Below are 14,388 nucleotides of genomic sequence, written 5' to 3' on the forward strand. Positions count from 1 at the left end.
TAGAGAAAATTAAAATGGAATTCTAAAAAAAATGTTCAAGTAACCCACAGGAAGGTAGGAAAAAGAACAAAGACAGAAAACAGAGAATAAGAACAAATAAAAAATAAAATGGCAGACTTAAGCCCTAATATATCAAATGTAAGTGGTTCAATATACCAATTAGAAGATAGAGTAGATGAAAAACATTATTTGACCATATGCTGTCTATCAGAAATTCATTTCTAATATAATTATATAGTCAAGTTGAAATTAAAAGGAGGGGAAAGGCATATTATCCAACTATTAATCAAAGCAAAGCAGGACTGGCTATACTAATATAAGATAAATAGACTTCAGAGCAAAGAAAATTACCCAAGACAGAAAAAGACCTTATATAATGATAAAAGTGTCAATCCATCAAGAAGACATAGCAATATTAAATGTGTATTCACAAAACAACAGAGCTGCAAAATATGTGAAGTAAAAACTGACAAAAATGAAAGGAGAAATAGACAAATCCATGATTATATTTGGAGACTTCAACACCCCCTCTCTCAACATTTGATGCAAAAACTATACAGAAAATAAGCAAGGATATAGAAGACCTGAACAATATCATCAATAAATAGAATCTAACAGTAATAAAACACTTCACACAAAACAGCGCAATATACATTCTTTGCAAGTGCCCACAGAACATACACCAAGATTGACCATATGTCAGACCATAAAACAAATCTCAACAAATATAAAAGAATTGAAATCATACAAAGTGTGTTCTCTGACCACAATGGAATCAAACTAGAACTTAATAACAGAAAGATAACAGGAAAATCTCAAAACACTTGGACCTACACAACACACTTGTATATAATCGATGGGACCCAGAAGTCACAATGTAAATTTTAAAACTACATTGACCTGAATGGAAATGAAAATGCACTTGAAAATTTGTGGAATACAGCTAAAGCAGTGCTGAGAGAGAAATTATAGTACTAAACTAGAAAAGAGGAAAAATTCTCAAGTCAATGATTTAAGCTCCCACCTCAAAACCTAAAAACAGGAGTACAAAATAAACCCAAAGGAAGCTAATAGTAAAGACAATAACAGAAATCAATAAAATTGAAAGCAGAAAAATAATAGAGAAAATCACTTATACAAAGAGCTGATTTGTTCTCAAAAAGATCAATTGAATTGACAAACCTCTAGCAAGACTGAAAAAAAAAATAGGAAGATAAGAAACAACTTACCAATATCGAGAATGCAACAGGTGATATTACTACAGACCCTGCAGATGTTAAAAGGATAACAAGGAAATACAATGAACATCTCTATGCACATAAATTTGCTAACTTAGGTGAAATAGACCAATTCCACAAAAAATACAAATTACCACAACTCACCCAATATAAAATAGATAATTTGAATAGTTCTGTAACTATTAAGAACATTGAAATTCTAATTTTAAAACTACCTTGAAGAAATCCATTGGCCCAAATAATTTCACTGGAGAACTTTACCAAACATTTATAAAGAATTGCCATAAATTCTTTACAATATCTTTCAGAAAAATCAAAAAGGAGAGAAGACTTCCCAATTCACATTTTGAAGCTATTATTCTCCTGATACTAAAGCCAAATAAATATAGTACAAAAACAGTACAATGATCCTCATGAATATAGACATAAAATTTCTTAACAAAATATTAGCAAGTAGAATTCAACAATATATAAAAAGAATTTTACATCACACCAAGGGAGATTTATTTCAGAAATGCTAGTCTGATCTGGTAATCAGTAATCAGCCAATATAATCCACCATCTTAACAGGCTAAAGAAAAAAAAAATCACGTAATTGTCAATGCAGTAAAGCATCTGATAAAATTCAACACCCATTCATGATAAAAATTCATGAAAAATAGGAACAGAGGGGAACTTCCTGAACTTGATAAAGACTATCTATGAAACACTTACAGGTGTTTCTTAATGGTACAGGTAGCATACTTAATGGTGAAAGATTGAATGCTTTCCCCCTAAAATAGGACTAAGGCAAGGATATCAGCTCTGAGCACTCTATTTCAAGATAGTACTGGATGTTCTAACCAGTGCAATAAGGCAATAAAAGGTAATTGGCATACCGACCAGAAATAAATAAAACTGCCCCTTTTTACAGATAGAAATTCCCAAGGAATCAATCAAAAACCCCTAAAACTGGGCTTCCCTGGTGGCGCAGTGGTTAAGAATCCGCCTGCCAATGCAGGGGACAAGGGTTCAAGCCCTGGTCCGGGAAGTTCCCACACGCCGCAGAGCAATGAAGCCCGTGCGCCACAACTACTGAGCCTGCGCTCTAGAGCCCAAAAGCCACAACTACTGAGTCCTCGTGCCCCAACTACTGAAGCCCACGCGCCTACAGCCCGTGCTCCGCAACAAGAGAAGCCACCGCAATGAGAAGCCCACGCACCGCAACGAAGAGTAGCCCCCGCTCACCGCAACTGGAGAAAGCACGCACGCAGCAAGGAAGACCCAACGCAGCCAAAAACAAACAAACAAAAAACCCTAAAACTAATAAGCGAGATTATAAGATATAAGATAAACATCTAAAAAGCAATTATATTTCTATATACTAGTATGAATATGTGGACACCAAGATTAAAAGCAAAATACCTTTTAAAATTACTCAAAAAAAAGGGAAATGCTTTGGTGTAAATCTAACAAAACATGAACTTGAATTGTATGTTGCAAACACAATGCTGATGACAAATCAAAGCTTTACATAAATACATACTATGTTCATTCATTGGAAGACTCAACACAGTAAAGATGCAAATTCTCCCCAGATTGATATAGAAGTTTAACACAATTGCTATCAAAATTCCAACAAGATCTTTTGTAGTTTGAGAAAAAAAAATTCTAAAATATGGAAATATATAGGAGCTGGAATAGCTAAAACAATTTTGAAAAAAGGAATAAACTGGGAGAAATTAGTCTACCTGAGTTCAGAACTCAATAGCTACTATAATCAAGACTATAGTATTGGTGGAGAGATAGACACATACATCAATAGAAGAGAACAGAAAACCCAGATATAGAACCACACAAATAGGCCCAAATGATTTTTGACAAAGATCAAAAGCAATTCAATGGAAGAGAGACAGCCTTTTCAACAAATGGTGCTAGAACAATTGGAGATTCCTAGGAGAAAAAAAAACCTTGACCAAAGTTTCACATCTTATACAAAAATTAACTCCAAATGGATCACGGACTTAAACTTAAAATGTAAAATGATAAAACTTTTAGAAAAAAATAGGAGAAAATCTTTGGGACCTAGGGCTAGGCAAAGAGTTCTCAGACTTGACACCATAACAAGATCCAAAAAGGGAAAAACTCAAGACACACAAACAGCTCATACAACTCAACAACAAAAAATAACCCAATCAAAAAATGGGCAGAAGACCTAAATAGACATTTCTCCAAAGAAGAAATACAAACGGCCAATAGGCACATGAAAAGATGCTCAACATCACTAATTATTAGAGAAATGCAAATCAAAACTACAATGAGGTATCACCTCATACCAGTCAGAATGGCCATCATTAAAACTATATAAATAACAAATGCTGGGTTTCCCTGGTGGCGCAGTGGTTGAGAATCTGCCTGCCAATGCAGGGGACACGGGTTCGAGCCCTGGTCTGGGAAGATCCCACATGCCGCAGAGCAACTAAGCCCGTGAGCCACAATTGCTGAGCCTGCGCGTCTGGAGCTCCGCAACAAGAGAGGCCGCGATAGTGAGAGGCCCGCGCACCGCGATGAAGAGTGGCCTCCGCTTGCCACAACTAGAGAAAGCCCTCGCACAGAAACGAAGACCCAACACAGTCAAAAATAAATAAATTAATTAATTAAAAAAAATAAAATAAAATAAATGCTGGAGAGGGTGTGGAGAAAAGGGAACTCTCCTACACTCTTGGTGGGAATGTAAGTTGGTACAGCCACTATGAGAATAGTATGGAGGTTCCTCAGAAAACTAAAAATAGGATTACTATATGATCCGGCAATCCCACTCCTGGGCATATATTCAGACAAAACTCTAATCCAGAAAGATACATGCACCCCTATGTTCATAGCAGCACTATTCACAATAGCCAAGACATGGAAACAACCTAAATGTCCATCAACAGATGAATGGAATAAGGAGATGTGGTACATATATACAACGGAATACTACTCAGCCATAAAAAAGAATGAAATAATGCCATCTGCAGCAACATGGATGCAACTAGAGATGATCATACTAAGTGAACTCAGAAAGAGAAAGACAAACACCATATGCTATCACTTACATGTGGAATCTAAAATATGACACAAATGAACCTACCTATGAAACAGAAACAGACTCACAGACATAGAGAACAGACTTGTAGTTGCCAAGAGGGAGGGGGTTGGGGGCGAGATGGAGTGGGAGGTTGGGGTTAGCAGATGTAAGCTATTATATATGGAACGGATAAACAACAAGGCCCTACTGTATAGCACAGGGAATGATATTCAGTATCCTATGATAAACCATAATGGAAAAGAATATAAAAAAAGAGTGTATATACGTGTATAACTGAGTCACTTTGCTGTACAGCAGAAATTAACACAACATTGTAAATCAATTATACTTCAATTTAAAAGAAGAAAAAAATTTTTAAGGGAAAAATTGACAAATTGGACATGGACAAAATTCAAAACTATTGCTCTGCAAACTCTGTTAAGGGAATGAAAAGACAAGCTATAGACCAGGAGAAAATATTTGCAAACCACATATCTGACAAAGGACTAGTAGGTATAATATGTAAAGAACTCTCAAAACTCAACAGTACCAAGGCAAACAATCCTATTCAAACATGGGCAAAAGACATGAAGAGACATTTTACCAAAGATATACAGGTGGCAAATAAACATATGAAAAGATGTGCTTGTTAAATGAAATTATCCTATGACATATTATACCAGATACACACACACACACACACACACACACACAATCCAGATGGTTAGAGACCTAAAGGTTTATATCCTCTCCTCTGTATCCGCATAGTGCCTCTACATTGTCTATGTTGTAGTGAAATAAAAGGGTGTACTATGTCCCTTAGTTGTTTCTCTATTTCATGCTAATGAGAAAAAAATAGGATCATACGTAAAAAGAAATACAAACCAGCATCTCCTTCAACCTCCTTTTTCTTCACCCGCTTAATCCTCTTCTTTAGTACCTTCATGAGAAAGTTAGCAAATTTATTGTTTTCTCCAAGGGCTGCTTGGAAACCAGCATAGAGTGCCTTTTCTTCGTCCTGGACCTTGGCAACTTCATTCTTTTTCTCTTCCATCTCTTTAAGAGTTTCATTTATTTTCCACTAAACGAACAAAAACAAGAACAAATGATAAAAAAAATATTTCTGATAAACCAGGTTCAGAGAACAATGTACATTACAATGTAAGGTTACAGCCTACAAACATTTTTTAGGCTTCTTAATAGAAGTTTACATTTCTGATGTTTCTGAATGCAGTCATTCATTTATTTGAAAAAAATTTTATAATTCTTTTGTGAAAATCAGTTAAGTTCGGAATCAGATAAGATCGATTCTTTGACGTTTAACTTCCTCAAGAAATTAAATTAAGTAAATTGAAATTTTTACTGATATGTGGATATCAGCTAGTATTTTTCCATGCGTGGTCTCAAAAAAGTTTTTTTTCATATCAATACAAGATAACTAAAACAAAAAGGCACATCCGCTCTTAGTGAAGCTGATATACCTAAAAACTGACGTCACTACTGAGTATGTATTATCTAATACAATCCTTCTTCTTTTGAGACAAAGATAGATGGTCTAATTAATCTCTTTAAATTTAACATATATGTAACAAATAAACTTAATTTCCTGTGCTATTCAATTATTTATTACTCTGAAACTAGCTATAATATTTAAGAAATTTACCAACTTCTTTTCCAAGTATGTTCGTTCATAAGGATAATATATAATCAAAACTCAACTTCACATGATAGCTACTGACAACAAAAACAGACTTTTAATTTTGAAATCCATAGGTAAACTAAACATAAGGGTCACTTTTGAAAAATTTATTCTCCTACCTTACAAAATATCAGATCAAATTCATTAAAAAGTATGATTCACTTCTCCCTGAGCACGGCTACCAAAAACAGAGAGCAAACAAGAATAAAGGGGAGAAGGAGGAGGAAGAGAAGACATGAAAGAGATGTGGACTACAACAAGGGGGGAAATTAAGTTGAGAAGAAGAAAGAAAAGAAGAATCAAGTCCCCTCCATAACTAAGGCTGTAGCCAGCTAGCATACTTCTGCCCATTCATACTTGCATGTCCTGTTCCTCTTTGTCTAATGAATTAACACGCTCTTGAAGTATGTTCTCCTGTTTTTCAAAATTCTTCAGGAGAAGCATTTCTTGAAATAATGTGACATGGTGCAGGTCCGATAATTTCATCTGAGTGTCTAGTTTCAGTTTCTGATGTCTCAGGAGACGGAGTTCTGCATCAAAAGTGACAATCAGTTCTTTGATCTGAGGTAGAAAAAGATTTGAGGGTATGTTAGAAGTTTAAAATAGGTACATGAATTTTTAAAACTATCCAACAATACTGATTTGTTTGGGTAAAAGCATTTTCTTATTATGCCCTTATTATGGATGGAGAATTACAAGGGTGGGTGGGTGGGGCACACGTGTGTGTATACAGTCACATAATTTAATTTATGTACATTTAATACCATTGATGAACTGATTTATTAAGTGGTAGGAATTCTGTAACTGCAGTCCTTCGAGCTGTTTCTTCACCATTGATTAAGCCATTGATCAAGAATGTCCTTCTTGCTGGTTTAAATCGGAGACTGTGAGCTCTGTGTGGGTAGTATTGTGTCTGTCTCCACTCTATCCCCACGGTATCTCTACACCGCCCTTCACACAGTAAGCACTAAAAAAATATTTTCCTCACCTTCTTATTTTGAAAAGTTTCAAATCTACAGAACAGTAAATATTTTTAAATAGATAAATATAATTGTGGAGCCACAAGAAACCTGTTCAATCTTCTTATTTTATTTACAGATGAAGAAATTGAGAGTAAAAGTGATTTCCCTGAGATCAAATTTGTTACAGAGCTTGGATAAGAACCCAAATATCTCATGTCCTGGTCTAAACTTTATTCCACTGCGATTTCAAATGATTTTAAATCCTCAGGTTTACTTTGATTTTGACACAGCATCTCCCTTGCCCCATCCCAAAGGAGATGAAGAGATCAACAGAGAGCCCAAAGGGCTGATTCTCCCAATGAAACTAGTACAACAGGAAAAAGACAAACCATTCCATGTTTTTCATTAGGCTGTACTTGAATGGGGAGCCTCAACTATCAAATGCCTATAATGAGTGAGGGCTCAGCCTGGGGCTGAGAAGAGGAAGATATCTGTGGGTTTGGGTCTGTGAAACTGCTGGAGAATTTCAGAGAGCTAAAAAACAAAAACAAAAAAACCAACAAACCAAGGAGAAGAAAAATTAAACTTTTAATGTATGACTGTAGACTAAGTGGGTTCCACTTTAATGTTTGTTCAACAAATGTGAATTATTTTTAAATTTCTTTGGAGGAAGCACTATGTTTTCTTCAGTGCAACACCATTCTGCAACTATACCACATAGGTGTCCAAGGTTGTAAGGGTTATGCTTGTTTTATTCTCACTACCCCTCACAGCCTGTAAGCTTTATAGGATAGAGAACATGTATGACTTGACAACTGTTTCATCCCTACTACCTAGTTAGCACTGTTTCTGCACATAGAATGTCCAATAAACATTTGTTAAATTAATAATTAGTTAAAATTAAATCAATCAGAACTTTTTACTGAATATCTACTATATGTCTGGCATTGTCCTAGACACTTAAGGGGAATCCTAGAATTGTATAATCTAATGAAACAGAGACTAAAAAAAATAGAAAAAAAATCAAAGAAACTAAAGCTTGTTCTTTGAAAAGATAAACAAAATTGATAAACCTTTATCCCAACTCACCAAGAATAAAAGGGAGAGGGCCCGAACAAATAAAATCAGAAATGAAAAAGGGAAGTTAAAACTGACAGCACAGAAATACAAAAGGTCATAGGAGGCTACTACTAACAGCTATATAACAACAAAATGGACAACCTAGAAGAAATGGACAAATCTTAGAAATGTACATTCTTAGAAATGTACAATCTCCCAAAACGAAACCAGGAAGAAATAGAAAATATGAACAGACCAATTACCAGTACTGAAATTGAATCAGTGATTTTAAAAACTCCCAACAAACAAAAGTCCAGGACTAGAGAGCTTCACAGATGCATTCTACCAAACATTTAGAGAAGTGTTAACAGCTATCCTTCTAAAACTATTCCAAAAAAATTGCAGAGGAAGGAACACTTCCAAACTCATTCTATGAGTCCAGTATCACCCTGATACCAAAACCAGGCAAAGATATCACACAAAAAAGAACATTACAGGCCAGTATCACTGATGAACATACACGCAAAAGTCCTTAACAAAATATTAGCAAACTAATTCCAACAATACATTAAATAATCATACAGTATGATCAAGTGGGATTTATTCCAAGGATGCAAGGATAATTCAACATCCACAAATCAATGTGATATACCACATTAACAAATTGAAAAATAAAAAACATATGATTATCTCAATAGATGCAGAAAAACTTTTGACAAAATTCAACATCCATTTACGATAAAAACTCTCCAGAAAGTGAGCATAGAGGGAACATACCTCAACAAAATAAAGGCCATATATTACAAATCTATAGCTAACACATTATTGACTGGGGGATTTTTGCAGAAACTAATGCCTGTGGCCATAATATGCCTCTGGTCAAAAATGTGTTAAAGGTGAAAAGCTAAAAGCATTTCCTCTAAGATCAGGAAGAGGACAAGGATGCCCACTCTTGCCACTTTTATTCAACATAGTATTGGAAGTCCTACCCACAGCAATCAGACAAGAAAAAGAAATAAAAGGAATCCAAATTGGAAAAGAAGAAGCAAAACTGTCCTTGTTTGCAGATGACATGATACTATACACAGAAAATCCTAAAGACACCACCAGAAAACTACTAGAGCTCATCAATGAATTTAGTAAAGTTGCAGGATACAAAATTAATATACAGAAATCTGTTTCATTTCTATACACTAACAAGGAACTAGCAGAAAGAGAAATTAAGGAAACAATCCCATTTCCCATCACATCAAAAAGAATAAAATACCTAGAAATAAATCTACCTAGGGAGGTAAAAGACCTATACTCGGAAAACTGTAAGAAACTGATAAAAGAAATTGAAGATCACACAAACAGATGGAAAGATATACTGTGTTCTTGGATTGGAAGAATCAATATTGTTAAAATTACCATACTACCCAAGGCAATCTATAGATTCAATGCAATCTCTATCAAAATACCAATGGCATTTTTCACAGAACTAGAACAAAAAAATTTTTGTGTGAAAACACAAAAGACCTCAAATAGCCAAAATTATCTCAAGTAAGAAAAACGGAGCTGGAGGAATTATGCTCCTTGACTTCAAGACCATACTACAAAGCTACAATGATCAAAATAGTATGATACTGGCACAAAAACAGACACATCACGCAGTGAAACAGAATAGAGAGCCCAGAAATAAACTCATGCACCTATGGTCAATTAATCTATGACATAGGAGGCAAAAATATACAATGGAGAAAAGACAGCCCCTTCAATAAGTGGTTCTGGGAAAACAGGACAGCTACATGTAAAAGAATAAACTTAGAACATCCTCTAACACCATACACAAAAATAAACTCAAAATGGATTAAAGACCTAAATGTAAGGCTGGGAAACCATAAAATTCTTGGAGGAAAACATAAGCAGAACATTCTTTGACATAAATCGTAGCAATATTTTTTTGGATCTGTCTCCTAAAGCAAACAAAAGCAAAAATAAACAAATGGGACCTAATTAAACTTAAAAGCTTTCAGACAGCAAAGGAAACCATCAACAAAATGAAAAGACAACCTACTGAGTGGGAGAAAATATTGGCAAGTGATATGACTGACAAGGGGTTAATATCCAACATATATAAACAGCTGATACAATTCAACATCAAAACAAACAAACAAACAAACAAACAATCTGATTAAAAAATGGGCAGAAGACCTGAATAGACATTTTTCCAAAGAAGAAATGCAGGTGGCCAAAAGGAACATGAAAAGATGCTCAACATAGCCAATCATTAGGGAAATGCAAATCAAAACCACAATGAGATAATCATCTCACACCTGTCAGAATGGCTATCATTAAAACACACACACAAATAACAAACTTAGGCGAGAATGTGGAGAAAAGGGAACACTCACACACTGTAGTTAGGAACGTAAATGGTGTAGCCCTGTGGAAAACAGTAGGGAGGTTTCTTAAAAAACTAAAAATAGAACTACCGTATGACCCAGCAATTCCACTCCTGGGTATATAGCCAGAAAAACCAAAAACACTAATTCAAAAAGATATGTGCACCCCAATGTTCATAGCAGCATTATTTACAAGATATTGCGAAGATATGGAAGCAACCTAAGTGTCCATCAACAGATGAATGGAAAAAGATGTGGTACATATATACAATGGAATATTACTCAGCCATAAAAAAGAATGAAAATTTGCCATTTGCAACAACATGGATCGACCTGGGGGATATTTTGGGTAGTGAAATAAGTCATCCAGGTTAAGACAAATATTATATGTTAGCAGTCATATGTGGAATCTAAAAAAAATAAAACAAACTAGTGAATATAACAAAAAAGAAACAGACTCACAGATATAGAGAACAAACTAGTGGTTACCAGTGGGGAGAGGGAAGGAGGGAGGAACAATATAAGGGTAGGGGATTAACAGGTACAAACTATTATGTATAAAATAAGCTACAATGAACTAACACACCGTTGTAAAGCAATTATACTCCAATAAAGATGTTAAAAAAAATAAGCTACAATGATATATTGTACAACACATCATATTTTATAATAACTACAAATGGAGTATAACCTTTAAAAATTATAGATCACTATATTATACATGTGTAACATGTAATATTGTACATCAACTATACTTCAATTAAAAATTGTATAATTTGTAAGACAAAACTAACACATATAAAACAGCAAGAAAAATAAGTACAAAACCTAAGGTGCTGATTATAAGTGCAAATGGAATTTAGAAGAAAGGAGAGTATGCAGTGTGGGCAGAAGATTCTGGAGAGGGTTTGGAAGTGAGCTGAGTTTTGAATGATGACAACTTAGGAAGAAGTCATTGTAGGTAGAAGGAAATAGCAAAGAAAAAAGCACAGATATGAAACTCAGAAGTGGGGTGGTAAGTGGGGAGAAACAGGAAGAGTGAGAAAACAGTGCTGGAAGAAGTAGAGATAATGGGTGAAGAATAAAGTTGGGGAGTAATAGGTGCTGCTTTCAGACACACTGAGGAAGGGGACTCTATACGGCTGGCAGGAGGGAACTTCCATCCAGGAAAGGACCTTTTCCTTCCATATTCAGAGCACCTCCTGCACACAACTGGCCCCAGCCTGGTCCTGATTTTCCTACAAATAAAAATATTTGCCATTCCAGCTCCAGAACAATTCTGAAGCCAGTCATTACCATGAACGCTCTCACTAATGGGGCAAATCACACATTAGAGAAAGAGCAGGGGGTGAAAAGCAGAGGGAGCCCCATTTTCACCGGAAGGTTTTTAGTTATGCTCCATCCGTCATCTGAAGGCTGCTCCATCACTTCTCCTTTACCATGACTTTAGTTAGATACAAATTAACATGGATTTGCCCTCAATTCTTAGCTTTCCAAAAAGAAAAAAGTTGAAAAGCTCCAAAGTTCTGGGCAGAGAACAATGATTTTCAGAAGACCAGGGATGGGGAGAAAGCCAAGCCATCAGTGAGTTGTGGGCTGGTCAGGGTTTGCGGAAGATTAATGTAGAGAAATTAAAAATAAATAAGAAACTAGAGCTAGTTCCTGCTCTTCTCTCTTTCAGCTTTAAATAAGCAGTCTCATTTCTTACCCTGTTGATCAAATACTGTTGCATGTACAAGTGTTTAATCTCGTCCCTCTTCATAATCTCCAGCTCCACTTCAGTTGGATCTGTTCTTTCAAATTCCATGAACTTTGGAATATGTAGATTGAATGCTGATGCTTTTGATGATCTAGACAATGAATCACGTGCCGTCAAATCCCCATCCTTTCCAGAAGAGAGTCTGAGGAAGCTTCCAGCTGAGCCTGCAGACGCTGCCTTTTCCACTTGAGGGGCCGTTTCAGCCTGATTTTTCATTTGCTGTCGCTTAAAAGCTAGGAGGGTTTCCTCATCATACTGAAATCTCTTTTCTGGAACTTCTTCTGGGTATATCTGAGGGATTTGGGGAATGGGGATGTGCTTGGATACATGAAGAGTCGACTGAATGTTCTTCAGTTCTTGCACCAGACACTGTATTTCCTCGATGACAGCCACTTTAAGGTCTCGAAGAGAGACAATGCACTTGTTCATGTGCATTTTCTTTGCATAGGCCTGATAAAAAGAACAGGAAGAAAGCAAAATGACAACCTGCTCACAAAGGGCAGCTTGAAATACAATTTGCTTTTGTCCCTTGACTGGAATGCCTAGCAAAAATTCAAGATAAAAATTTATCTGATCATTCCTGTTCACTACTAAGTTACTTTCTCTAGTTTTTAGGCTTTTCCCCATTTCACCTCTCCATAAGGGGAAGACAGTCTGGATGTGACCTCTGGTGTCCCCCAGCTGGCTTGTAGGGCTGAGTTCCCCCATCCTCCTTCCACCACTCAATGGAAGTCCTTCCTGAGCCCTGTACTCAGCCAGGTCCCAGGGAGGGAAAGGCCATTCTTTGGTCAGGAACACACAGTAACCGTCCTTCCCTGATGAAAACTCAAATCCTATTGGCTTAGACTCACTTAGGGTTGCCCACCTCGGGCCACTTTAGCCTGTTGTCATTCTGTATTTTGGCCACATTCTTTCTGTTACTCCTTGTGCAGGCAAGGTCACGATCCTGAATTCCAGTACCATGTCACACTAAGAGGTTCCTGGACTCTTCCTTGTTTCCTTCTCCACTCATCCGAGCCCAGCTATGCCCCTGCCTCCAGTCACAGGTGCCAAACAGGCCCACAGCTCCCTCACTGCCAGCTCTCTCCCCAGGCTGTGTTTCCTAAATGCCCTGACCAGAGCCTCCAGTCACATGCAACCCTGCTCCTGGTGTGCAGCTAGGCAACTAGATGGCCCAAAGGCTGTTAAGAGTAACTTTGCATAAATATACAGGTTAAGAAAAATAAAAGATCGAAAGGCATTTCTTCAAGTCGTCTTACAAAACTTACCTGTATATTTACTATCTACTGTAACAAAATAGAGGAGATGTTTTACATACTTAAGAACAAACTTTTAAAGCATTAGGGTTTAAACTCAAAATCCAGCCCTTGGGTGAGTGGGGGACCACTTCTGAAGTACCTGGAGGACCGAGAATTAAGCGGAGAACAAACCCAAACCAGCCTGGTGGCTGTAAGGCCTACCTCTTTTAGGAGCCCAGTTTACATACCAAGCCTCTCTTTCTAATTTTCCAAATACCACACACCTAAACACTAGCCACGGACAGGGGAGGTGGCGGGGGGGAGGAGGAGGCGGGCGGGGCGGGGAGGAATGTATAATACACAACTTCTAAAATGCTTGATACTTTTCAGTGACTTTGAATTTAACCATGATAAGAATGACTGTTTATTGACTTTGACCATTACTTTAACCCTATGAAGAAGACTAGACATGTCTTGTCTTACTGTTGTTCATTGGTAGTAATACCTTTTTTTTTTTAAACAGACAATACAACTGAGGCTTAGGGAGATTTACTTGACTAGCCAAGTTCATATAACTATTAAGTGGCAGAGATTGGAAAGGAACTCTGATCTTCTGACCGGTAGAATTGTGTGCTGTGCATTATTTAATGCTGTCATTTTAATAAAATAGATTTCAGTACAATGCAGTTCCATTCAAGACATCACACCTGTCCATCACCTCTACCTGGACTATGAAATTTCAGGTGGGATGACTGGCAAATTGTGATCAAAAGAACATTTCTCTATGACAATGGATGAAACATGATAGTTGAAACAAGAATTGCCTTAGACAAACAGCTAGAAAAACAATCCAAACGGTCACTAATAAAATGTTCAAAATGTCCATTTGATCAGAAAGTTATAGGTATGAGCTATGAAAATTTACTTGTGGCTATGAATTGCCATACCAGGATCTTTGTAGTGCTGGCATGTACAGCATCTTTGGTGAAATAGAAAAAGA

The 14,388-nt window shown here is 36.5% G+C and overlaps 1 protein-coding gene across 1 annotated transcript in view; it reads right to left on the reverse strand.

Moving 5' to 3' along the window:
• CFAP44 (cilia and flagella associated protein 44) overlaps positions 1-14,388 on the reverse strand; it is a 144,683-nt gene that overhangs the window by 16,561 nt on the left and 113,734 nt on the right. Inside the window, exons 26-28 of the mRNA XM_061193078.1 lie at positions 12,100-12,600; positions 6,344-6,547; positions 5,173-5,368 (exon numbers count right to left, since the gene is read on the reverse strand). Of these exons, the coding sequence (XP_061049061.1) occupies positions 5,173-5,368; positions 6,344-6,547; positions 12,100-12,600 (901 nt within the window). The remainder of the gene's footprint in view (positions 1-5,172; positions 5,369-6,343; positions 6,548-12,099; positions 12,601-14,388) is intronic.

This window comes from Eubalaena glacialis, chromosome 6 (genome assembly GCF_028564815.1).
Source record: "Eubalaena glacialis isolate mEubGla1 chromosome 6, mEubGla1.1.hap2.+ XY, whole genome shotgun sequence".
Lineage (NCBI taxonomy): Eukaryota > Metazoa > Chordata > Mammalia > Artiodactyla > Balaenidae > Eubalaena > Eubalaena glacialis.